This window comes from Dromaius novaehollandiae, unplaced genomic scaffold (genome assembly GCF_036370855.1).
Source record: "Dromaius novaehollandiae isolate bDroNov1 unplaced genomic scaffold, bDroNov1.hap1 HAP1_SCAFFOLD_27, whole genome shotgun sequence".
NCBI lineage: Eukaryota > Metazoa > Chordata > Aves > Casuariiformes > Dromaiidae > Dromaius > Dromaius novaehollandiae.
The window spans coordinates 6,209,709-6,236,337 of record NW_026991415.1 but is presented as its reverse complement, the minus strand read 5'-3'; the positions used below and the strand labels follow the sequence as shown (position 1 = coordinate 6,236,337).

The following is a 26,629-nucleotide window of genomic DNA, read 5'->3' as shown; positions in this document are numbered from 1 at the left end:
CAGCTGCTGTATTACCAGAAATACTGCAACCTAAAGAAAAGTTATTTCACAATTGCCTGGAAACAATAGATTTCAGGCCAACTCTTCTGCCTACTGTGAAGGAAGAGCCCCTGCACAATCCAGATTTAATACTGTTCTGTGATGGATCATCATACTAGGAAAAGGGTTGAAGGGTTGCCGGGTATGCAATAACTATGCAATATATAGTGCTGGAAGCGGGATCCTTTCCAGGACATTTTGGGGCCCAAGCGGTGGAACTGATAGCCTTAACTTGAGCATGTATTATAGGCACAAGTAAGACTGCTAATACCGATATGGACTCAAAATATGCTTTGGGAGTGGTATTTGCAATGGGAACAATTTGGATAGAAAGAGTTTTTTGACAGCAGCAGGACGTTGAACAGCCCACCAAGATCAGATTTTAGAGTTATTAAAGGCTTTGAAAAACCTCTGCAGTTAGCAATCCTGTATCAGAGGGCTCACCAGCGAGACACTTCCAGCGAAAGCGGCTGGCCTACAGCCACTGCCCAGCAAACTGGAGCTGCTAGAGGAAATGGTAATGATTGAGACTACAGAAGAGCTGGAGAAAGAACACCAAGCAACATCTAAGGAAGAGGTGGAAGGATGGGAGCGGAACAAAAAAACGGGATATGTCTTTTGCAGGGAAAACAGTTGTTCCCTAAGATCACGTTGATACCGCTAGTAAGAGAACTCCATGGACGGGCGCACGAGGGAATGTCTTCATTCGAGAACCAAATTTCCCAGTCATGGGCAGCACCAGGTTTGACTTGAGCAATCTTACAAATAATGAAAGGGTGTTTGGTACACACAGAATACAAGGCTAAATCAAAGACGGAAGCTAAAACAAAAGGAGGGCGCCCTCGGGCTTGGACGCCATTTCAAAAATTACAAATAGATTTCACAGACGTGCCCCTGAGAGAAGGGCAGAAACAGCTGCTAGTCATTGTTGACCAGTTATCCTGTTGGGTGGAAGCATTCCCAGTCCAGAAGGCTACAGTCCAAGTGGTAGTAAAAGCCTTTTTGAAAGGTATCATACCATGCTTTGGGGTACCGGAGGAAATAGATTCTGATAAAGGAGCTCATTTTACCGCTAAAGTACTAAAAGCAATATGTGAAACATTAGGAATTCAAAACAGACTAGATATACCTTATCATCCTCAGTCTTCTGGGCAGGTAGAAAAAATGAATTGTACACTAAAAATGGAGTTAGTTAAAAATTTGTAGGGAGACTCAAAGTGTCAGAAGCATTGCCATTAGCGTTATGGGAGTGAAGACAATGCCCGGGCCCAAGCCATGGGCTGATCCCTTTTGAAATTCTGTTTGGCAGACCACATACGATCCCAGGGACTTTTATCCTGGCACATACAAGCCTTTTGGCAGGAGATGAAGCTGTTATGTATTTGCAAAACAGTTTCAAAAGTAAGAGGTAGGAAGCTGTAATTACCCAACCTCTGCCTTTAGAAGATCCATATTGACTGGGAGATTATGTGAGGGTAAAAACTCATAAAGCCAGAAACATGTTACAGCCAAAATGGGAGGGCCCTGTACAAGTGTTACTATGTCCTTATTCTGCTGTGATCTCACAAGTGACCTCACAAGCTCAAGTGACCTCTCTCTCTCAATTAGCCGTCCAAAATCGATGGGCTTTAGATTACCTATTGGCCACACAGGGATCAGTGTGTGTGCTGGTAAACACCACCTCTGTTTTTATGCAAACAAATCAAAACAAAATGAATATGAGGGAAACGTCTTTCAACAACATGTCCGTAACTTCCATTGGATAGCCGAAGAGCAGCCTCCGCTTAATGGCCTAGCAGCAGCCTGGTCGTGGTTGTGGTCATGGCTACCAGATCTGGGAGTGAGGACCAGGCGTGTTTTCATAATTTTGATGTTAATTCTGGCAGTAGGAACTGTGCTTTTCTGTTGCATCCCATGCAAGGGTCAACTATGTTCAGCTTGCCTCTCATGTGTAAGGGGATATAAATGTAGACCAATACAACACTGAAAGCAGGCACGCATGAAATAAAAGGAGGGAATGTTAAGGAAATTGCCACTGTTCTCTAGTTTTGCAGAGAAAGAACATGCAAGGTCACAGCGCCCTGCAAGCAGAACATCTTCTCTGACCTTGCCTTAGCCCTGTCCTTCATAGAGTTGAGGAAGTGCAAAGAAGCCAGTTTAATCCAGCCAGCAGTACCAAAGTTGCTCAAAGGTAACACCAGAGGAGGTGCAAATCAGCTAATAAGTAATTACAAGATGGTCTGTATAAGGCTGGCACGGAAATACCTCATACTGTAACAGGGCAAGGGGATTGGTAGAACTAAGAATCATGGTTAGATCTGGTTGGCTATGTAGACTACAGTATTGAATAGGTAACAGCTTAGTATTGCTTAAAAGCTGTAACCAAAAGCTGCGCAGGGTCCTTCTTGTGTGCCCAGCAGAGAGGCACCTTATTGCTAGCAATAAAACTTTAAGAATCTTAGAGAATCCGACTCCTGCTGCTCATTACCGGTGCCCGTGAACGAACAAAAGAGAAAAGATGATTTTAACACGTACCACTGGCCTATCAGGGCCTCAGGCAGAAGTGACCTCACAACTGCAAACCCCAGCCACGTGACCAGCACTGCCCTATCAGGCACTGAGGCACAACTTGCTGAAGAATACTGGACTGGAGCTGTCTACAGGTAGCCGCTTAGCACAACTTCTATAAAACTTACTTAGCATGAGGAGCTAAATTTGCTGAAGCCTTAGCCACACTCAGAGAACATGAAGAACTTTTACCTAGTTTGGTAAGAAAGGGCCCCAGAGCTGGTTCAAGCTGGGAAGAGAAGGGAGTTACAAGCAGTCTGTGTTCCTGTGTCTCACACTCGGAAAGGGAGGAGGTCAAGGCTTTGAAATAAGGGCTGTGCAGGGCGTCAGGACCTTGAGAAAAAAAGCCTGCTCTCACTGCTGGGGCAGTGTTAATTGTTGTGGTCTGGAATTACCTCCTCCGGATCTGGAGAGACAATGATAGGACCCAATAGGGAATGGTCAGACCCCAGACCTGAATATTATTATTGGTCTGAACTACTGTGTGAGGAGTGGAGAACTTAGCCTGAGAAGTTATAATTGCCCAGGGGTTTCTTTGTTTGGGGTCCCTCTCCAGAGGCACCCAGCTCGAACTGTCATTTGCTGCTGTACCACTTAGAGTAAATGAATTTGTGATACTCCGCGTCTGAGACTCTGCTTTGGGAAACCTAGGGTCAGAGGCCGTCTTTAACACTGCCCCTCACCTGCTGGCAGTGCAGCCCGTGGGAAAGGCAGAGCCTGTCTCTGTGCCCGGGCTCTTTGCATTCATGGTGTTGCAGAGGACTTTTGGTGGGATCAGACCCCTGGAGGTCTCCAGTCCAACCTCCCACGCACAGCAGGGCTGCTTAGAGCCCTACGCTCTTGTCTGTGATCTCTGAACTGCACCTGACCCCGGTTACCATCCCCAAACCTGCTCTGCTTCTCTTGTCCAGGCACTGCGGGATGGCACCTCTCGTTGGTGGGTCACTGCCCTGCCTGCCTTGCCGGCACCCTCGGCTCCCAGCTCCCCTTCCCACATGCAGCAGCCCAGCTCTTGCTGCTCCCAGCACTCCAGTGCTCTGTAGCAGGAACCTGTTCACAAGTGGTGCTTAAACACTCAAGCTGCGATACAGAAACACCTGCTTTTGTAACTACACATTAAAAAGCACACCCCAGGTGGCTGCTCTCACTTTTTCATCTAGCTAAGACTCCGTGTGACGTGCCACCTGGGTAGGGGGTCCAAATCCAAAGCACTCCTTACTCCTGTAAAAGGGCTGTCAGGCAAGAGTTGCTGCTGTGCCTGTATGGCCAATGTTTATACTTACAACCTCCTCTGAGATCTGCTCAGGTCCCAGCTTCCCTTGCCAAGGCTTTCCTGACCATAGCTGGACGCAGGTCCGAGGTAGAGATGGGGAGTCAGGTCAGCACCTGAGAGGGCACTCCCTGCCCACCCCAGGCACACGCTGTCCCTGGAGATCCCCTGAGCTCTCCTTGGGGCTCTGATCCCCCTCCAGAAGGATGGGCATCTCTCATTATTGTCGCCTGTGGGACAGTTCTGGGCAGGCAATTCAGACACCATTTCCCATCTCCACTGGTCACTGACGGGTGATATTCACACATTAGAGCACAATGTGGAAATGAGAAGAAATCTTGAAAAGAGAAACTCCTGCTGCTGTTTCTGGACTTGTCTCCAGGAAAGCTGCAGCCCCCACTGGAAGGCTGCAGCCAGGAAATGCCTACTGTGGCAGTGGGGGGGAATGGTCCTGAGGAGCAGAGGGTCTGTCCCTACAAGCTGCATCTAGACTCTCCTCCCCTCCCCTCCCACTCCGCTGTGAACATTGGAGCACAGGAGAGGGAAGGGACCAGCCCATGGTGACAGCCATCTGGCAGGAGGAGAGGGGTGTGAGATCACACCCTGACTGGGCTCAGGGCAGCTGAGCTCTCCTAATGGACATAGGACCCATGGTCTCATCCTGTCTATACTTATATGAGCCTGACTGTCCCCTTGAGGTCCCTTGGTGTCAGGGCCAAAAGAGACACTGCAAAGGGAAACTCTCTCCACTGCCTTGAGGGCATCTGAGGGAGCTCAGACTAGTGGGCTCTGAGGTTCTCCCATCTCTGCTGATGAAGGGGGAAGCCTGGCTTCCTGCTTCAACACGGTCTCTGGGTCAGATTCAAATGAGAGGTTCCTGAGAAGTGACATGAAGCAAAACTTTTTTTAATTGCAAGAATACATCAGGCATTGGGGTAAGGTTAAGGGTAAGACAGAAATAAATGCATAACACAGAGCCTTGATGCCAGATGCTTTGTGAATGATGAGTGGATGCACACGGGATGGTTATTGGTGCTGACATTGGACCCACTGAACCAGTATCCTCAGTGCCTCCTTGAGCTCCTTGTTCCTCATGCTGTAGATGAGGGGGTTCACTGCTGGAGGCACCACCGAGTACAGAACAGCCACCACCAGATCCAGAGCTGGGGAGGAGAGGGAGGGGGGCTTCAGGTAGGAAAACATGCCAGTGCTGATGAACAGGGAGACCACGGCCAGGTGCGGGAGGCACATGGAAAAGGCTTTGTGCTGGCCCTGCTCAGAGGGGATCCTCAGCACGACTGTGAAGATCTGCACGTAGGACACCACAATGAAAATGAAACACCCAAAGCCTAAACTAAGACTAACCACAAGCAGCCCAGCTTCCCTGAGGTAGGCATCTGAGCAGGAGAGCTTGAGGATCTGGGGAATTTCACAGAAGAACTGCTCCACGACATTGCCTTGGCAAAGTGGTATTGAAAATGTGTTAGCAGTGTGTAGGAGAGCATTGAGAAAACCAGTGCCCCAGGCAGCTGCTGCCATTTTGACACAAGCTCTGCTGTCCATGATGGTCCCGTAGTGCAGGGGTCTGCAGATGGCCACAAACCGATCATAGGCCATGACAGTGAGAAGAGAATACTCAGCTGAACATAAGAAAAAGAAGAAAAAGACCTGGGCAGCACATCCTGAGTAGGAAATGGCCCTGGTGTCCCACAGGGAATTGGCCATGGATTTGGGGACAGTGGTGGAGATGGAGCCAAGGTCGAGGAGGGAGAGATTGAGGAGGAAGCAGTACATGGGGGTGTGGAGGTGGTGGTCGCAGGCGACGGCTGTGATGATGAGGCCGTTGCCCAGGAGGGCAGCCAGGTAGATGCCCAGGAACAGCACATAGTGCAAGAGCTGCAGGTCCCGTGTGTCTGCAAATGCCAGGAGGAGGAACTCATTGAAGGAGCTGCCATTGGCCATTTGGTCCCACTGGGCTTTGGGGACTGTCTAAGGAGGAAAAGACATTAACAAATTAGGAGAGATGTTCCAAGGGAGAAAAAAAGTAACATTTCTCTTTGAGAACAGCACATTGCCTCTCTCTCTTTTGGGGAGGATCATTGGGCAGGTACCTTGCTTGAGCTCTGCCCTGTGCTGGCTGAGTGTGCTGTGAGGACCAGAAGCCTCTGCCCATGGGCTGCAGAGGAGTCAGTCCTGCTGTACAGTAGTGGGAACATGGGAACATGGGTCAACAGCTCTGGCACTCATAATTTCTGTCAAATAAAATCTATTCATCACGTGGAAGGGCTTTTCAGTGTTTTCACTACCTGCTCTAAAGAAGGAGAGTTGAGGAACAGAGTTTTACAGAATGTTTAATAATGTTTATTTTCTTTGAGATGTCCTTGTCGCCTCTGGGGAGCGTTCCTCAAAGGCAGAAATTCTCAGCATTTCTATTGTGAGTCTTGGAAAAAAAAGATTCACTGCCACTTGGTAGAGTGAGGATAGCTTGTGTGTCTATCAATCAGCCTTGTTCCCAGCTGTCCTGTACTCACACCACTTTGAGCTGGAGGATGATCACTCTCATACGTTGCCCTAAAAAGAAACCAGCCACTGCTGAGAGCAGAGGACTCCACTTTCAAAGTGCACATCTCCAACCATCTCTCCCTTTCTCCAGGCACCAGAGGGAGGTCTCCACACTCCCCTTCTAGCCAAGGATACACAAGGCTCTTTTCAGCTGCCCATTTACAACCTCCCACCACCATTTCCATGCTCTTCACATCTCTGCAGCTTCTTCACGGTGTCTCAGATATCACAGCAATGCTATGAGACAGCTGTGCCTTGCTGGAGGGCAGCTCACAGCCTGGCAGGACACCACAGGGAAACAGTCAAAGGCCTGTCAGGACTGAGGATGGGCTCTCCTTAAGGGAGAGTCAGCTCAATTCCCAACCCCACGGACTGCAATTCCTGGAGCCACACTGGTCAAAAGTGGGCTGGGGCAACAGCACTCCCATGCAGACCCCTCTCTTGCACAACTTGCAGCATTGGTGTCAGAACTGCAGCTGAAAACCCCGACCCCAGGGAGCCCGAGAGAAGAACAGGAGCAGCATGGAGAGGAGGGGAAACAAGGAGCAACTCGATAATTCTGCTGCCAAGGGAGGCCAGGAGTGAGAGACAGACGGGTGCTCGGAAAAGCCTTTACCTTACCCAGCTGGGCATGCTGCCTCACAGACAGTAACATTGCAGGGCAATCACTCCCTTTGTGGCAGGAGAGATGTCCCTCTCCTCTGTCGGAGGTCTGGCTGCAGAGGAGGCAGCTCATGCCCTGGACTCCATGGCTGTCAGGGCAGAGGCTCTGCTGGGTGGAAGAAGAGACATGAGGGGCTTGCTCAGAGGAAGAGCCTGCATCAGAGGGACTGACCATGACTTGCCCAAATCCATCCTCTCCTTGTGATTCTGTTAGCAGTTCCCTCTCATTCCCTGCACATCTCTGCTGCCTGGAGCAGTCCCTGCTGGAAGCTCTTTCTCTGTCCCAACATCTTTTCCCGGTCATCCTCTGTGTGCTCAGTTCTGCCCTACTGAAACCTCCCGGGACAGGGCACAGGCCAGGGGCACCTCTGTGTTTGCAGGTCCTAAGAAGCAGGTGACACAAACCTTGACTAACGCAGAGAAGGTGATGCTGGTGCTGTCTGTAGCATCACCTACTGATCCCTGAGAGGGAAGGTTTGGGAGTCCCAGTTCCTTACCAAAGCTTTTTTCTCCCTGCCAAAATCTGGAAATTGAAAGTGCAGACATTGAGAGGAAAGCTCCTGCCCTTTCAAGTAGCCTTTTCTTCACTTTCCTCTAAAAAGACTCCTCAGAAATGTCCTATGCATAAGCTAGAGCTGTGAGCAGCCCTGAACCAGGCAGCACCCTCTCAACAGGAGAATGAACCTGCCCTGATGAGGGGCACACTTCCCACCCAGAGCTTCTCCCCACAGTGCAGTGGGGAGTTTCCTGGGCAGGCTGAGTGCTGACCCTTGCAGGCAGCAGAGTCACTGCCCCAGGCACACAGCACCCGGGAGCACAGGGACACTGCTCTGAACTACAGCCCTGGGCAGACCTGTTTGCACAGCCCAGCTTCATACCCTGCGGCCATTCCTGAGAAAGGTAACAGGCTGCCCTGTCAATCTGATGTTGTGGCTGGGAATCTCTGCTCTGAAGCATCTCATCCTCCTCTGAGTGGGATCCTTAAAAGGACAGTCATGCGATGGGATAGCTTTAGAAGACCCCTCCAGGAACCTCCGTAGCATTGCCCTGCAGCCAGAGACTCACCGTGTCAAAGGCTGTGAAGGTTTCTTCCACAGTGAGCTCTCCTCTGTCCTCCCACTCCACACTGCCTTCCACTTCTCTCTGCCTTCTCTCAGCTCATGTCAGCAGCAGCAGGCAGTGCTGAAGCCCTGCTGCTCTTGGCAGAGGAGCTGCTCCTGCACACAGCTGTCTCTGGGCAGTGCTGCCAGGTTGCCATGAGCTCCTCCTGTTTCATTAGCCTGGCCCCACTTGGGAACAGTAGCCCAGCTGAAGGTGGGATTTTGTTTGTCCTTTGTACTCCTCCTCCTGGGAAATGCTCACTAAAGTAGACTAAAATAATCACTGATGGTCCCTTTCTAAACACTGAAGAGACACTGATTCCAGGACTGTAATTTGTCTCATCAGAGGAGGGTTATCTACAAGAGGTGTAAATGTCCCCCTCTGGAAGGCCCTGTTCCGGTCTCTTAACTAGGCAGGACACGTAGACAGGGACAAGAAGGGAGGTCATTTACCCAGGGTTCAGGTAGTGATTCAAATGAGTCAGTCTGGGCATTTCATGCCAGGTGAAAAACCCCTGATCTGGAGTGGGATTCAGCAAACTCCTGTGAACTCCACAAACACACATGAGGTGGGATTCCCCTTGCCCAAGCTGAAGTGTGCACAACACAGATGTCTGCACACAAGATCCTACCATTATAATCACTGGAGATGGAGGGTGGCAGGCAGTTGCTCCCACGCGAACCCTTGGTGACATCTGAAGAGACAGAGGTGGTCCAAGGCACGTGCCAGTGTCTGCTTGCTCTGGAGGAGGAACCTGCATCCTTCTAGAGCATCAGGTGGGGGCTAGGGGAGGAATTTCCTTGACCATCTCCAATGACACTAGAGGCCTACTACTACAACTAAAGCGCCACTCACTCTGATGCTGAGACACAAGCAGATCCGTACAGTGCAAACAGCTAATGTAATTCAGTGCAGACACTGGATTCAGTGACATAAAGATAGGCTATACGTAGGGCCATGTCCGATGCATGGTGTGTCCAGCAAAACCACATGTCTCTAGCAGATACAGCAGGGGACCTACAGGAAAAGCATGCTCTTTTGGAGTGGCAAGGGCTCCAGGGCATCTTGGGTTCCCTACCTGTGCTCAAACCTCTGAATCCCACAGCTGCCTTTAGGCAAAGTCTATCCCATCTACCTCCAAGCATGCTGCATGAATGAGAGGCACATCACACCAAGGTCTCCACTCTAGTCTCTGAACTCTCAAACACTTCTAGCTTTCCTCCTCCTGAACTTCTTCTCACCCCCAGATGATATGAACAGGGACTGTGCTAATGAGGTGGCTGGATCCACGGTGACTGGATCACAGGCTGTCCAGGCCCAGGAACGCCTTCCCTGGCACCTTGTCCTTCCTGGAGATCATTTCAACCCCGCCACAGGGCCCAAGGTGCTGCAAAGTCAGTTCAGGCAGCAAACCCCTCTCCTGCCATTTCAGCACAGCCCAGCTCTGTTTCTGCCTGGCCTTGGGCATTGCAGGGTTTGCTCTCTTCGTGGGAACCTCCTTTCACCATTGCATTGCCACTTGCTATTTGCTCTGTATGACCAGGAGCACAACCAGGAGGTTGAGGGGCATGATGATCCCCTCTTGAGTCAGTATTCATTAGACCATGTATACTGCATCTATCTTTGGGTCCCCAGAAAAAGAAAGGGGTTGATAACTGTGAGCGAGTTTGGTGGAGGATCCTCCAGATAATCAGGGAGCTGGAGCACTTCCTCTGTGAGGAAATGGGGCTTGTTCAACCTGGAGAAGAGATGGCTTTGGAGAGACCTCATAACAGCCTTCCAGTGGCTACAAGGAGGTCATCAAGATGATGGAGCCAGGGTCTTCAGCAGGGTGCATGGCGGCAGGACAAGAGGCAATGGGCATAAGTTGAAAGAAGAGATGTTCAAGCAGTGGACAAGGAAAAGCTTTGCCACTAAGAGGATGGTCAAGCATTGGAGTGCGTTGCTCAGAGAGGCTGTGCAGTCTCCTCCCTTGGAGGTTTCCAAGGGCAGGCTGAATCAAGGCCACAGCAACCTCATCTGACCACAGAGCTGACCTTGCTGTGAGCAAGGAGATTGGGCTAGAGACCTCCTGAGGTCCCTTCCACCCTGAAGGAGTTCTGTGATTGTTCCCACTCTGGGTCTTCGCTCTTTGATGTCGAGGAAAACACAAAGATTTCCTGTGACAGTGGAAGTAGATCAGCTTTATTGTCCTCCTCCAGTCAGATGTGTTCCGATACAAGGCTTTTTGGCAGGAATCCCCAAAGAGCCCTGATCAAGCGTTTGTTTCACTTTTAATTTCCTTCCCACCCCCTCCAAGTTTGTGTCTTTTACCATCCTGATCCCCTGCTATACAACCAGCCCACCCCTGCTTACCCTTTCCCCAGTGGTACTGCTTTGTTTTGTTTCATTTTGTTTGGTTCTGTTTTTGACAGGGAGGAGCTTCAGTCCAGAAGGGTCTTGAGAAACTTGGGGGATTCAGACAACAGACACCTCATGGAGGTTTGCATGGAGGCGTCAAGTCCTGCACCTAGAGGGGAATAACCGCATCCATGAGGATAGGTTGAGGGCCTTGGGCTTCTTCATCCTGCTGGAGTGGAGGTGAAGGGCAGTAGAGCAGAACCCTATGACTGCTTAAAGGGTAGTTTCAGAGATGATGGAGCTTTTCTTGGTAGTGGGAAACAGCACGATAAGGGGAAACAGCCACAAACTGCAGCTTGTAGGGTTCAGATGTAACATCAGGAAAAGGACATGTGTGGTGCTACAGTTGCCACAGAGAGGGTCTGTGATCAACCTCTGGCTTTGTGTTTTGAGAAAAAGCGTGAGACATCAGAGAGACATCAGTAAAGGTGGGGAGATCACAAGGTGAAAGCAAGGTGAGGAAGCAGGTTGTGTGTCTACAGGCTGTTGGGAAAGAGACACAGGTGCAGCACAGCGCAGGACAGCCTGTGGTGAAGACAGCCTAGGGGACTGCCAAGGCTGAGAGCCTCCAACAGAGGCTATTCACACCCTTCCTGAAATACCCTTCCTGTAATACCCTTCCTGAAAATTTCCATTATTTCATCACGGGAAACACTGACATTTGTATTAAAGTTAGTCAGTCATTTTAGCTGATGCAAGTATGTTCATATTTTTTTAAATGTTGAAAACAGTTCTTCAGCTTTCCAGGCAGAACTCAAGTGTCTAACCACAAGCACCCAGAGGTGCTTGGAGAAGCCTCGGTGCATGTGAGGCACTGGTCAGGGCCTGGCAGCTCTCACAGCTCTCACCTGCAGCAGACCATAGCTCCTTGGAGCTGCAGAGGGAGCAGGGCACCTGCAATGGCACCAGATGTCCATGACACTGTCACTGCATTCCCACCTCAGTTCTGAAAATCGCTTTCCTTTCCAAAGGAAAAAAAAAAAATCCCCCCAAAAGACCAGTATATTAAAAAAAAAGACAATAAAGCAAAGAAAGATAAGAACACAAGGAACTGTAAAGTTTAAAGAGTGCAGCTAACAGCTGAGAGTGCAGCTAACAGAGGCAGCAAACAGAGGAAGGCCAAGGCCCATTTGGAATTCAATTCAGCAAGGGATGTCAAGGACAACAAGAAGGGCTTCTTCAAATACAGCAGTAGCAAAAGGAAGGCTAGGGAAAATGTGGGCCCGCTGCTGAATGGGGTGGGTGCCCTGGTGACGCAGGATATGGAGAAGGCAGAGTAACTGACTGCCGCCTTTGCTTCAGTCTCTACTGCTAAGGGCAGTCCTCAGGAATCTCAGACACTGGAGACAAGAGAGAAAGTCTGCAGAAAGGAAGACTTTCCCTTGGTCAAGGCGGATCAGGTTAGAGGTCATTTAGGCAAACTGACACCCACAAATCCACAGGGCTCTGATGGAATGCACCCGCGAGTGCTGAGGGAGCTGGTGGATGTTATTGCTAGGCCACTCTTCATCATCTTGGAAAGATCCTGGAGAACAGGAGAGGTGCCTGAGGACTGGAAGAAAGCCAATGTCACTCCAGTCTTCATAAAGGGCAAGAAGGAGGACCCAGGGAACTACAGGCCAGTCAGCATCACCTCCATCCCTGGAAAGGTGATGGAGCAGCTCATCCTGGACGTCATCGTTAAGCATGCGGAGGAAAAGAAGGTGATCAGGAGTAGTCAGCATGGACTCACCAAGGGGAAATCATGCTTCACCAATCTGATAGCCTTCCCCGATGGAATGACTGGCTGGGTAGATGAGGGGAGAGCAATGGATGTTGTCTCCCTTGACTTCAGCAAGGCTTTTGACACTGTCTACCATAATAACCTCATAGGTAAGCTCAGGAAGTGTGGGTTAGATGAGTGGACAGTGAAGTGGATTGAGAACTGGCTGAATGGCCGAGGTCAGAGGGGTGTGACCAGCGGCACAGAGTCTAGTTGGAGGCCTGTAGCTAGCGGTGCCCCCCAGGGGTTAATACCTGGGTCCAGTGTTGTTCAACTTCTTCATCAAAGACCTGGCTGAAGGGACAGAGTGCACTCTCAGCAAGTTTGCTGATGAGACAAACCTGGGAGGAGTGGCTGATACACTAGAGGGCTGTGCTGCCATTCAGAGGGACCTCAACAGGCTGGAGAGATGGCGAGAGAGGAACCTCATGAAGTTCAACAAAGGCAAGTGCAGGGTCCTGCACCTGCAGAGGAATGACCCCATGCACCAGGACAGGCTGGGGTCTGACCTGCTGGAAAGCAGCTCTGCAGAGAAGCACCTGGGAGTCCTGGTGGACAAGAAGTTAACCATGAGCCAGCAAGGTGCCCTTGTGGCCAAGAAGGCCAATGGTATCCTGGGCTGCATTAGGCAGAGTGTTGCCAGCAGGTCAAGACAGGTGATCCTCCCCCTCTCTACCACTCTGGTGAGGCCACAGCTGGAGTACTGTGTCCAGTTCTGAGCTCCCCAGTACAAGAGAGACATGGAGCTACTGGAGAGAGTCCAGCGTAGGGCTACGAAGATTAGGGGACTGGAGCATCTCTCCTATGAGGAAAGGCTGAGAGAGCTGGGCCTGTTCAGATTGGAGAAGAGAAGACCAAGAGGAGATCTTATCAATGTCTACAGATACCTGAAGGGAGGGTGTCAAGAGGATGGGGCCAGGATCTCTTCAGTCGTGCCCAGAGACAGGACAAGAGGCAACGGGCACAAATCGAAACACAGGAAGTTCCATCTGAATATGAGGAAAAATTTCTTTGCTGTGAGGGGGACAGAGCACCGGAACAGTCTGCCAAGAGAGGTTGTGGAGTCGCCTTCTCTGCAGATATTCAAACCCTGCCTGTGCAACATGCTCTAGGTGCCCCTGCTTGAGCAGGGGGTAGGCCTAGATGATGTCCAGAGGTCCCTTCCAACCTCAACCATTCCGTGATTCTGTGATCTTAAGCACCACAAATAGAGAAACCTTGCTGAGGACTTTCAAAAACAAAGAGCCTGCTTTGGTGCCTAAAGGAAGGCTACGTCCTGTCTGATATTGTCCTACATCCTAATTCTACAAAAAGAGTGACCCACAGCAGAAATCAGTTCTGAAGCTCACCAAAGCATCACCAAAATCAGTTTTGAAGCATCACCAAGCCCTGGCTTCCTGCACAGGTCTGCCCAGGGCAGAGACCTGTCAATGTGGGCATGCAGAAGTGACTTCTCCGGTGCCTCATTTCAGATACTTCGCAGCCTTTGACACCATCTGGAAACATTCCTGAAGGATTTATCAGGAAGTTTTGGAAAATAACTGGGGTGAAGGGAGGTCGATGCTTTCCAGGACATGAGGGGAAGTCTCTCTGCTCTCTCCCTGGCTGTGCCATCTCCATGGCAGTGACCTCCTGAGCCCCCTGATGACAGCAGCTGAGGTCACAGTGGGATGTGCTGCATCACAGGGAGGTCTAGCACAGCAGTGCCCTCACTTCCCTGAGAGGCCCAGCTACTGCTGGGCACTACTCACGTGCTCCCCACTGCTGCCCTGTGGAGCCACTCCCTGGCAAGGAGAGGGGATGGGAGCCATGCTGGGGCCCCTCATCGACAGGCAGAGGAGTTGGGGCATGTTGGAAAGGAGTTTTGAGTGAAAAGACAGGAAGAAAGACCTTCATCCTTGGCTGGAGAGGCAAGCCAACGGCAAGGGGGCAAGCGAGATGGAGGAATGCTGGATCGACACCCTCAGCCCGGACCACAGTTCCTTGTCCCCAGTGCTCCTGCAGCTCTCCAGAGGGTAAGGGCTTTGGGAGCTCCTTCCTGAGGAGTCACACAGAGACTGTGAACTGTTAAAAGGGCTGTGGATCTCGGGCTGTGGGGGTGGCTGCACAGGGTGGGGGCTGCTGTGACAGCCCTGCTGTAGGGTTCTGATGGGGCTGAAAGGGTGAGAGGACGCGGCCCTGCCTTGCCCGGGGAGAGCAGGACGCTGCCCGTGGGCTCTGGCGTCCCGGCCATGCCCAGGTCCCCCATGCCAGTGCCAGGGCCGGCACCAGCAATGACCCCAGGGCTGCTCCTCCACGCCCGGCACAGTCCCCAGGCGTGGGGCAACTAGGAGCCCCGCGGGGCCCCTGCAGCAGAGCCCAGTCCCTGCGGGGCAGCAGCCGGGCTCCGGGATCCTGCACTGCCCAGGCAAATGGCGCCGGGCTGCCCCCAGGCCCCACCGCGCCCTGCGCTGCCACCCACAACATGGCGCCCCACCGCGGGGGAGGAGGGGAGGGGAAAGGCTGCCCACCGGGTCACACAGGGCCACAGCATTGCCATGGCATCGCCCCAGTGCTGCCCTCCGACTTGCCAGCAAGGGGAGGAGGGTGGGCTGGCCTTGACTGATGGCTCCGTCAGCCAATGGGAGTGCAGCAGGCTGCTGGGGGCCTCACCAGGGCCCTGCCCCAGGCTCACTTTTGTCCTGAACAGTGCGTTTCCAGGGCTCGCAGAGAGGCTGTCCCCGCGGGTCCCGCCGGGCCCCAGCCGCTGCGGCTGCTCCGGGCCTCTTGCTGGGCCGCAGCCCTGCGGCCCTGGCAGCAGCCGGGAGGGTGTTTGCAGAGCAGCTCTGTGCTGGGAGCTGCTGGGCTCCTGCAGGGCCTTGGCAGCTGCTGGGTGGCCAGTGCTGCCCTGGCCGGTGCCATTAGCCCTGCTCCCAGGCCGGGCTGCAGAGCTGCTGAATCCCAGCTCTGCTGGTTCCACCCGCTGAGATGCCCTGGCCGCAGTCCTTCCCCATGTCTCAGAGTGTCAGGGCCCCAAGCAGGAGAGTGCTTGTTGTCCTGGGGGTGTGGAGGATTTGCTGGGTGTGTTCAGCACTGGGGCAGGAACCAGACTTGGGAGTTGCGGGAAGGCTTCTCCCTCTGCCTGGGCCATGAGGCCCTGCTGTCTCCAGCTCCATGGTCGCTGCTCCCATGCAATCCTCCTGTTAGGAGATGTTGCTGGAGTATCTGATAGGCCAGAATGAGGAACAATGCAGGTCCCTCCTGTCCCAGCAGCCTCGAGGGCTGCAGCAGGTGCCTGGATGTAAAGGTGCCTGTGAGGTGCCTTCTGGGTGAGAAGCTGATAGGCCAGCAGCAGGCTGTGAAGTGGGGAATGTGCTGGTGAGATCAGCTGTGTCTCAGTATGTGATAGGCCAGCAGCAGGCCCATTGCTGGGAACTGACTTTGAGGTCATTTCCTCCAGAGCAGCAGGGAAGCCAGCAGCAGGCCCATGGCAGGGACAGTGTTTGTGAGCTCAGCTCTGTCTCAGTGCCTGACAGACTGTGTGGAGGCACGTTGCTGGGAGAGTCGCTGTGAGGTCACTTGTCTCTGCAAGGCTAGCACTTGGCTAATGGCTTGGGTATTTGCTTGTGAGGTCACTTGTGCCTGAGTCCCTGATAGACCAGCAGCAGGCAGATGGGTGTGGAAGCAGATTGTGAGGTCTCCTGGGTCAGAGTACCTGGTAGGGCAGCAGCATGTTGGTGGCTGGGGAAGGTATTTTGAGGAAAGCTGTGTCTCTAAAGCCACAGGTCAGCAGCAGGCACCTGGTGAGGGCATGCACTTGTGAGGTCACTTCTACCTGAGCAACTGAGGTGACTTGTGGGTGTGGTGAGTGTGCCCAGAGGAGGGATTGACACCTGCAGAGCTCTACAGCAACACAGAAATGCAAGTATGTGCGAAGCTGATAGGCCAGCACTTGACTCCTGTGTGGGGTCAGTGGTTGTGAGGTCCTGTCTGCCTGAGTACCTGAGAGGCCACCAACAGGCACAGGGCTAGCATGTAGGTTTTGTGGTCACTCCTGTCTCTGCAGCTGATTGGCCAGCAGCAGGCACATGACTTGGATATTGATTGTGAGGTGCCTTCTGCCCAAGTACCTGACTGGATAGCAGCAGACACAGAGCTGGGTCACGTCCATCAGGAAGCTGAAAGGCCGGCAGCTGGTGTGTGGGCTTGGATGTTGTTTGTGAGGTTCTTTGTAGCTGATCAGCTGATGGGCCACTAAGAGGCTGATGGGTGGCAAAGTTATGATGAGGTGAATTGTGTCTTGGAGGTTCCTAAGCTACTAGGAGGACCCTGGCTGTGAAGATGACAGTGATGTCACTTCTGTCTCTGAAGATGATGGTCCAGCAGCAGGCACTGGGGTGTGGAAGTGCCTGTGAGGTCACCTCTGTCTGTGCAGCTGAGAGGCCAGCAGCAAGTGTCCAGCTTGGATGTTCATTGTGCGGTCACTTAAGGTGTAGCAGCTGATAGGCCAGTACCAAGTACATGGCAGTGAGGGTGACTGTGAGGTCACTGCAGTGTCAGCTCTTGATAGGCCAGCAGGAGGCACATGGCTTGGATGTTGATTGTGAAGTCACCTCTGCCATAGTACCTGACTGGACAGCAGCAGGCAAATAGCTGGGTCATGTCCATCAGAGAAGCAGAAGGGCCTGCAGCAGGCACCTGGGCTGGACAGATGATTGTGAGGTGACTTCTTTCTGAGCAACAATAGGTCAGCCTTTGGCTCAGGCCAAAGATAATTGTTTGTGAGGTCACTTGTGCTGGAGAATGTGATAGGCAAGCAGCAGGCTCACAGCAGGAGGATGTGCTTCTGAGGTCACTTGTGCCTGAGGCTCTGATTAGACAGCAGGCACAGAGCCCTCGCCCTGCTGGCAACACTCTTCCCAGTGCAGCCCAGGAAGCCATTGGCTTGCTTTGCCATGAGGACATGTTGCTGCCTCATGCTGCTTCATCTTGTCTACCAGCACCCCCAGGTCCTTCTCTGCAAAGCTGCTTTCCAGATGGTCAGCACCCAGTGTGCATAGGGTTACTCTTTCTCACGTGCAAGATATTGCATTTCCGTTTGTGAAGCTTCATGAGGTTCCTCTGTGCCCATTTCTCCAGCCTGCCGAGGTCCCTCTGAATGGCAGTGCAGACAGCTGTTGTATCATGGCTGTATTTTAGGAGAAGATTGTCTCAGAAGCTTGTAGGCCCTTGGGAGGTACAAGAGCATGCAGGTGACTGTGAAGTCACTGCTGTCTCTGCAGGTGATGGGCCAGGAGCAAGCACAGGAGTTGGAAACTGTCAGTGAGGTCACTTCTGCCTAAGTACCTGACTGGAGAGCAGCTGGCACATAGCTGGGTCATGTCCCTCTGAGAAGGTGACCTGCCAGCAGCAGGCAATTAGGGTTGGAAGATGATGATGAGAGTACTGGTTTCTGAGGGGTTGATAGGCTCCAAAGCTCAAAGGCCAATCTGAGGCACATGGCCACAAAGGTGACGGTGAGGTCACTTCTGTCTCTGCAAGGGATGGGCAAGGAGCAGCAGTCTGTGAGGTGACTTGTGTCTCATTACCTGGGGTGTGATTTTTCTACCTGTGTGGTTTGCACCTCGAAGTAGGTGGTTCCATCCTCTCCAGTCTTTCTTTCCTGAAGCTCAGACATGGACATTTTGCAATCAGGGGGGCTGAATCCCACCCATGACTGTTAAGCCCGTGCCCTGTGTTCATCCAGAGGAGAGCAGGGAGGGTTTTCTCCTGTTGGCTTGCTCCCATGCCACAGGGGCTCTTCAGCTGGGATTTGTCTCCCCTTGTTTTGGACAACCACCATGGGGAGGTCCGTCCACTCTTGCTCATGCAGGCTTCTCTTACAGCTGACAGAGGGTCTCAACCCTCATCCGGGGTAATTCATCCTTGCAGCACCATGAACTCACCTGGCTCCTCCATCCTCTCGGCCTCTGGGAGCCTGATCCGCCCAGGCACAGCCTGGCTATTAGTTCACTCCTGGACTCTTCTTTGGAGGTGAACCCCCTCTGAGGTGAAATCCCAAGTGTGGTTCTGAGGCTAATTTGGACAAAGGCGCCCTCTTGGCACTGAGGTGTGGAAAAAAACAAGTGAGGTTCAGTTCCTTCTAGAGTGGTCCAGGCGTGTCCCAGCAGGCCTTGCACAGTTAAACTCACCCACCCGTCATCAAACTGTACCTTAGAGCACGCAGTGTGACTCCTTCTTGGTATCACACTATATAAAACCCCTTGCAGGTGGTAGTAATCATCATGCAAAACTCTGGGCACACTGAGCTGCCAAAGCAAACTTGCAGATGATGCCTGTGCTGTCCCTGGGCTGCAGGGGCGGCACCCTGGGCTCGGAGGAGATCTAGGCGAGGAGCTGTGCGCTGCTCGGTGGCAGGTCGGCTGCAGAGGGGCGAGTCCTGAGCAGGGTGGCCATGAGCCCTGCCTGCCTGCCTGCCGGCCGCGGGCTGGTGGGGTGGCTGCAGCAGAGGTGCCCTCACAATCAGCACCCAGATGGGTCCCTGTCACCTGCGTCACCCCCTCCCCTCCCCAGGGCTGTCACTGCTGCTGGGTGGGCTCTCTGAGGTGCTGGGTGACATCACAAAGCCTGCTGGCCAGCACATCTGCTGAGGGCCAATCAGGCAGCTGCAGTGGTAGTGACCTCACAATCAACACTGCAGCCGTGTCCCCTTTGCCTTCCTCTCCCCATGCTCTGCAGATGCAGAAGAAAGGAAAGAGAGGCAGAAGAAGAGATAGGCAGTACGTCTATTTGAATGCAGTCGTTCCTCAGAACAAAGTTTCTCCATGCAGAGTGCTGGTAGGAAATGTATCAGAAATGAATAACTCTATATAAATATAAAATAAATAATACAAAAAGAAATAAGAAATCCATTCCAATTGATAAAAAAAATTGAAATTGTGGAAATGAGGATTTTTTTCAGCTCTTGCATAGAGTTATTTTTTAAATAGGTGTTACCTTATGACTAAAAGTTTGTGTTCAGGCCCTTATTCATCTGCCCACATACAGAGGTGATTGCTGCCTGAGATGCCCTGGAGTGGCTGTGTTCCCATATGGAGCTGGGAAATGTGACCCAGGACCTATGGGAACCTTTCTGGAGCATTAGGTGGTCACCAGGAGAAGTGTCTCCAGGCCTCTCAGTGAGACAACTTATTTCTCTCCCTTGACTAGAAAGGGAAGTCCAGACACTTGCGTTAGACATAGACATGTGCACTAAAATGGCCTGACACTGGGGGAGATCAGCCTCATCTCTGCTGTCACCTCAGGTGGAGTAGCACGTCATTTACCATGCAGGGAAGGAAACGGGAGTGTGGCTAGATGATTAGGGACTCCTTTCAGACATCACTCTAACACAGCTATGTTGAGGTTTGTGCAGATTTGGCCATGCAGAGATACAGCGTTTCACTGAGGCTGGTCACCCTGCTTTCCTCTATCAGTTGAGAGAGCACGACACCTCAGAGTGTGACTCGCTCTGCGCAAAGAGTGAGGAGTGGCTTGGACAGCCCTGGGCTGGGGGTGGTTTTGGTGAACTGGACTCTGTGCGAGACACAAATATATCTGTGTTAATGGTGCAGGCCTGATTATAACAGAAGAGTCTAGAAAAAGTCAATACAAAATGAAATGAGGAAGAAATGAAGGAAATGATCCAAAGCAATGGAATGTTTGGTTACAGTTTCCAGGTTTTAAGCTCCTTTTTGTTTCTATGCTCCTTCTTTGCTTTGTTTTCTTTTCTTTAATATAGTGGTCTTTTATGGGGATTTTGTGGTTTTTCTCTGTTTTGTTTTTTTGGTTTTCAGAAGGAAAGTCATATTCAGAGCTGGGGTGGGATGCAATCACAGCATCACAGACAGCTGGTGCCGTTGTAGGTGCCCTGGTCCCCTCTGCCCAGCCTCCCTCTGCAGTTCTGAGGGGCTCTGGTCTCGTGCAGGTCCTTTGTGAGAGCTGCCAGGCCCAGGCAGGTCCCTCAGAGACACCGGGGCCTCTCCAGGTGCCACTGGGTGCTTGTGGTTGGACACCTGAGCTCTGCCTGGAAAGCTGGAGAACTGTTTTCAAGATTTACAAAATATGAACACACTTTCAACAGCTCAAATGATTGACTAATCTTAAGGTCAATGTTTTCCCATGCTGAAAGAGTGGAAATTTTGAGGAAGGGTGTTAAACTCAGGAGAAAAGAATTGATCTGTCCCTGACAGCTTGTGTTACTGCTCTATCATGCTGTGGATGGCATCTCAGGAATCTTTCACATATTCCCCCATGTCCTGATTCAAGGGATCATTTCTAAAGTCCCCTTTGCATCAGACTATCTGGACATATGCACTTTCCATAGTTCTCCAGGTTTCCTCCTCCCCTTATTCTTTATTCATTCAGATACTCAGCTCTCTAGCTCTGCTCTGAGCTTCAGGGGGTCTGAAGCTTGCCTCGTCTTTCAGGAGTCTCATTGTCTCTTTGCCCAGCTCCTTAGCTGTATTTCCATCTAGCTGTATTTCTCCTACCTAAGACATTTCTAGGGGGGTTATTCCTTGTAGAAAGTGGACCTCACTGCAGGCAGCTTGGACTTAACATGCAGTGTTATAGAAGTGTATTTTACTTTTTATTAAACTTGATCATAATTTATTTTTGTTTGTTTGCAATTAAGAAAGTTCTCCTGTGTCTGCAACTAGTTCTCTAAGGCAAGCAGGTGGGAATTGGTGCATAGGAGCTGTAAGATTCACCTACTGACTGGAGTGGAAAAAACTTAGATGTTAGCAAGAGTGATGCAAGTCCCCAGTGGCTGAAGAGAGAAATGGCAGGGCTGGGGAGGTGGGAGGAAGCTTTCATTACATGTCTCCTGTCAAAAATGCTGCTTTTCCTACATGTCCAGAACTCATTAAGACACACTCTGGCTCAATACCAGTTGGAGAATGTGGAGAACACTTCTTCTGCAACATGAAGAATAAAGAAAGCTTAAAAAGCAGACATCTTTCTCTTGCAGATTTGGGGCTGTTTCCCCTTCTCCTGCTGATGGCACTTCTGCCTCTGTTCCTTAGAGGCTGCTGTCAGGCACAGATTGGTCAGGCACAATTTGCCCTCGATGACTTCGTGCTGGCTGTTCCCGACCCCTTCATGTGGCTGGAACCAGCTCCAGGAATATTTGCTTCCCAGGGACTGAGGCGACGCTGACCAGCCCATCACTCCCCAGATCCTCTTTCCTGTCCTTCTTGAAGATGGATGTGATGTTTGGCAGGCAGGAGGGGAGGGCGAGGGGCCGGGCAGTGGCTGTGGGGCTGTGCCAGCTCCTGCTGCATCACTGGTCCCTGCGGTGTGGAGAGGAGGGACAGAGGACGAGGCAGCACGGGGGTGGTGGCAGGTTGGCAGGGGCAGGTCGGCAGGGGCAGGGGCCAGTGGGGGCTGCAGCGAGGGGTTGTGCCCGTGCCACCCTCCCAGCAGGACGGGGACATACAAGGAGCGTGCTCTGCCTGTTGTGGTGCTCAGGGCAGCTCCCCAAGGAGCACAGCTTTGCCTGAGGGACCTCTTGCTCCTTGGTGTCTGTTCCAGCACAGCTGGAGCAAGAACAAGAGCTCATGGGCCAGGCCAACATCCCCCTGGCACAGTCCCTGCGACAGCCTTCGGTGCCCCGTCCCCCCACAGCCCTCCTGCTTTGGCAGCCTCCACAGTTCCTGCACCTTGCCCAGCCCTGGCCATGTCCCACGCAGGGGTTAGCACACAGCCGTCCCCAGGGCCTGCTGGGGTCTGGGCCAGCAGAGAGGCTGCCTAGGCCTGGCTCTTCCTCTCGATACCGGCACTGAGCCCAGCAGGAACGAGCTGGCCGCACAGCAAAACTCACCCATAAACCTGGGGTGTGCAGCCAGGGCTGCAAATGGCCTCCACTCTCCTGCACCCGGCATGTCTTGCTTCCCCTCCACGAGACCTGGCTCTGCCCCACAAACCCACCGGTGTGTGTCCTCACCCCAGGGAGTGCATCAGTGCTGGCCTGCCTGGCCACTCCTGGAGCCTCCCCTGTGCTCCCCGCAGGGCCCCGAGCTGGCGGTGCTGCTCTGCAGAGCGAGCGGGTTGTGGTGCCCCAGGGCCACGGGGTGACTCTGCACTGGCCGTGGTGGTTGGGGTGAGAAGCAGACCCAGCTGGAAGGACATCATTGCACCTGACAACCCCCTACCAAAGGGGTCTGTGGCTGTGGATGATGCTCTGAGCAATCACAGGACATTTCAGATGGCTCAGGCTGTGTTCAGGTGTGTCCCTAGAAGCAGCCCAGGGTTGGTCATTGAAGGTGACATGAACCACTCTCCAGGCTCCCTTCCCTCTGCCTGCAGGGTCCCCACTGTGGGCATCTGTCACCAGCCCTGTCACAGGGCAGACAGTCCCAGGCAGATACCGCTTGACCACTCAGCACCTCCAGGAGCACTGGGCACCCACAAGTGAGAGCTGAATGCAGCCCTCCTTCCCTAACACAGCACCCATGAGCTCATCACCTTGAGCCCATGGAGACCTCCAAGAAAACAACAGTCCTGTTGGACATTTGCTCTTTTGGGGCACAGGGGGACTGTCGGAGGCAGAAGAGATGTTGACAAGTTAGGACAGACTTCTCTGAGGAAAACTTTCTTATAACCTCCCCCAAACACACACTCATTACCCCTACCATCTCAGCAGCACCGTCACTGAGCTCCATCACTTGAGCTCTGGTTTGTGCTGGCTGAGTTTGCCATGACCTGCCCATGGGCTCCAGAGGAGTCAGCCCTGACCTACAGCACGGTGTACGTGGGAACAGGGGTGACTAAAATGTTATTCCCGGTTCCAGTCAGATTTAATCATTCATAATGCTGAAGGGATTTTCAGCTTCTTCATTCTCGCTTCTAAATAAAGTGGGCTCATTAACAGATTTAAGGCTTGTTTTGTCTTCTTTAGCTGACCCTGTCACATCTGAGGAGGATTCCTGGACGTAGAAATTGTCAGCATTGCTGCTGCACTCAGAGAGACCAGCTGTGATTCCAGAGAGGCAAAAGGATTCCCTCCAGCTTTAGTGCAGAGGCAGGAGAGCTGGCCTGTCCATCCAGCCTGTTCCCAGCTGCCCTGTGCTCCCACCTCGGAGGTGGAGGTCAGTTGCACTTTTGTCACCCAACAAAGAAACAACACCGCAGAGGGCAGAGGAATGCACTTCCAAAGTGCCCACCAGCACTCTTCCTGAGGGTGTGTGAAAGAGGTCTCAGCCCTCCCCTTCTAGCCAGCAACACCTCGGGCTCCTTCCAGCTGCCCACATCCAGCCTCCCAGCAGCATGTCCATGGCCTCGGTATCTAGGTGGCTTCTCCCTGGGGCACCTAGATAACACCCAGCTGCAATGGGAGAGCTGGGCCCTTCTGGAGGGCAGCTGCAGCCCAGCCAGACACCCCAGGGAAATGGCACAATGTCCTAAGGATGGGGTGTCCTGACGAGAGAGTTGGCACATTCCCAGCACCCCACACTGCACTGCCCAGAGCCCCACAGGCTAGAGGGGCACTTGGGCACCTCACTGTCAAGGACACGTCTGCATGGCAGGACCTGCAGGGTCAGTGTTGTCTGAACTGCATCAGAAACCCCCCTGCCCAGAGAGTCCAAGCAGAAGGACAAGGGCAGCAGGGGCAGGTGGGAAACATGGCACAATACCATGCTATTTGTGCCCAGGGAGGCAGGGACAGGGAGGCAGAGGGGCACTCAGCAGTGTCTCCTCTCCTGCATGTCCAGCTGCTGAGGAAACGACTCCTGCCCTGGACCCCACAGCCTTGAGAGCAGAGGGCTGTGCTGGCTGGCAGAGGAGAGGAGGTGCTGGAGCTGAGAGTTTCCTCTCACACTCTGACCATGACTCTGCTGCCTGGAGCCGTCCCTGCGGGCAGCTGTTTCTCTGTCCCCACGTCTCTGCCCTGCCAGTGCTCACAGACCCCATCCCACCCGCTGGGTGCTCAGCTCTGCCCTGCAGAAACCTCCCAGGGGCAGGACACTGCCCAGGGCACCTCCGTGGTTGCAGGTGCTCCGGAGCAGGGGAGACAAACCTTGCTGAGGCTGGAAAGGTGCTGCTGGCTCTGTCTGTAGGCTGAGGGGTGGATGAAGGCATTTGCTGAGTGCCTGCCAGAGCTGCTCCTCTCTCCGTGTCACTGTTTTGGAGCCTCCATCCCCTGCCTAAACCTGACAGACCCATTCCCATTTCACCCCACTCAAACAGAATAAAACTGAAAGCACAGACTCATGACAGCTCCTTCCCTTTCATGTATCCCCTGCCTTGACCTTCCTTTTGGAAAGTCTCCTCCAGACATGTCCTGGGAGTGAGCTGGAGCTTGGAGCAGTCCTGACCCACGCAGCACCCTCTCAAAGGGAGAAGGAACCTGCCCTGCCGGGGGTCTCTCCTCCCACCCAGCGCTTCTCCCCACAGTGCCATTCGGTGCTCCCCGGGCAGGCTGAGTGCTGATCCTTGCAGGCAGCAGAATAGCTGCCCTGGGCACACAGCACCCTGGGTTGCAGGGACACTGCTCTGAATCACAGCCCTGGGCAGACTGGGTGCATGTCCCAGCTTCACAGCCCTGCAGTGTCCCTGGAAGAAGGTAGCGGGATGCCCTGTCCCTGTGATGGTGTGTCAGGGAATCCCTGCTCTCAAGCATCTCCTTCTCCTCTGCAAAGGGAAAACAGGGAGAGACATCCTTAACAAACAGATGTGATATGGGATGGGTTGGTTTTAGAAGATCCCTCCAGTAACCTCAGTAGTGTTGCCCTGCAGCCAGAGGCTTACCGTGTCTAGTGCTGTGAAGACTTCTCCTACAATGTAGTCAGCCGTCCTCCCACTCCACACTGCCGTGCACTTCTCTCTGCCCTCTCTCAGCTCATGTCAGCAGCAGCAGGCAGTGCCCGCAGCCCTGCTGCTCTTGGCAGAGGAGCTGATCCTGCATACAGCTGCTTCTAGGCAGTGCTATCAGGTTGCCATGAGTTCCTTCCATCTCAGGACCCTGGCCCCACTCAGGAGCAGAGGCCCAGCTGAAGGCATGAATTTTTCTGTCCCTTGTGCTCTCTTCTCCTGGGAAATGTTCACTGACATAAAGCAAAATAATCAGCTTTGGTCCCTCCCTAAACAATACAGAGAGAACAGTTACAGCATTGTCACTTGTTTCATCAGAGGATGGTTATTTATGAGAGATGGAAATGTCCCACTCTGGAAATCCATATTCCCAGGTCTTAACTAGGCAGGACCCCTAGAAGGGGACAAGACAAGTAGGAAGTTCATTTTCCCACGGTTCAGGTTTTCATTCACACGAGTCAGTCTGGGCATCTCATGCCCTGGGATGCGTTGGGATTCAGCTAACTCCCGTGAACTCCACAAACACACAGGAGGTGCGATTCCCCTTGCCAAAACCAAAGTAGGCACAACATAGAGGTCTGCACACAAGCTCCTTGTCTAAGCTCCGGTTCTAATCAATGGAGATGGAGGGTGGGAGTCAGTTGCTCACACGTAAAAACCTGGTGACAGTTAAAGAGACAGAGGTGGTCCCAGGCATGTGCCAGTGTCTTCTTGCTCTGATGGAGCAACTGGGAGACCATCATCCTTATCATCATCAGGTGGGGGCCAGGTGGTGAATTTCCCTGGCCATCTGAAATGACACTAGATGCCTACTACAGCTAGTTCCACTCACTATGAGGCTGAGACATATGAAGATCCCAATGTTAGAAACACAAACAGCTAATGCAATTCAGGGCAGACACTTGATTTAATGACATAGCGGTAGCTCAGCAGGGCCATGTCAGTTGCCTGTGGTGTCCCTAGTAGGTACAGCATGGGACCTACAGGAAAACTACGCCCCTTCCGGGTGGTACTGGGCAAGTGCACCAGGGTGTCTTGGGTTTCCTGCCTGTGCCCAAACAAATCAATCCCAACACTGCCTTTAGGCAAAGTCCATCCTGTCTACATTCAAACGTACTGCATAAATGGGAGGCACATCACACCAAGGTCTCCACTCTAGTCTCTGCACTCTCAAACCGTTCTTGCTCTGTGCCTTCGGAACCTCTTCTCACTCTCCCAGATGACAGGAAGAGGGACTATGCTAATGATGTCCTCGGGGTGGCTGGATCACAGGCTGCCCAGGCCCAGGGACTTCTTCGGTGGCACCTTGTCCTTCCTGGAGATTGGTTCAAGTCTGCCACAGGCCCCAAGGTGCTGCAGAGCCAGCTCAGGCAGCCAACCCCTCTCCTGCCATTCCTGCACAGCCCAGCTCTGTTTCTGCCTGGCCTTGGGCA

The 26,629-nt window shown here is 52.7% G+C and overlaps 1 protein-coding gene across 1 annotated transcript; it reads right to left on the bottom strand.

Moving 5' to 3' along the window:
- Positions 1-4,903: 4,903 nt before the first annotated feature.
- LOC135326368 (olfactory receptor 14A16-like) lies at positions 4,904-5,638 on the bottom strand (the record flags this gene model as incomplete). Its single annotated transcript, XM_064504250.1, has 1 exon — positions 4,904-5,638. A coding segment is annotated over one exon (735 nt), but the record flags the coding sequence as incomplete, so codon positions are not given.
- Positions 5,639-26,629: the final 20,991 nt, after the last annotated feature.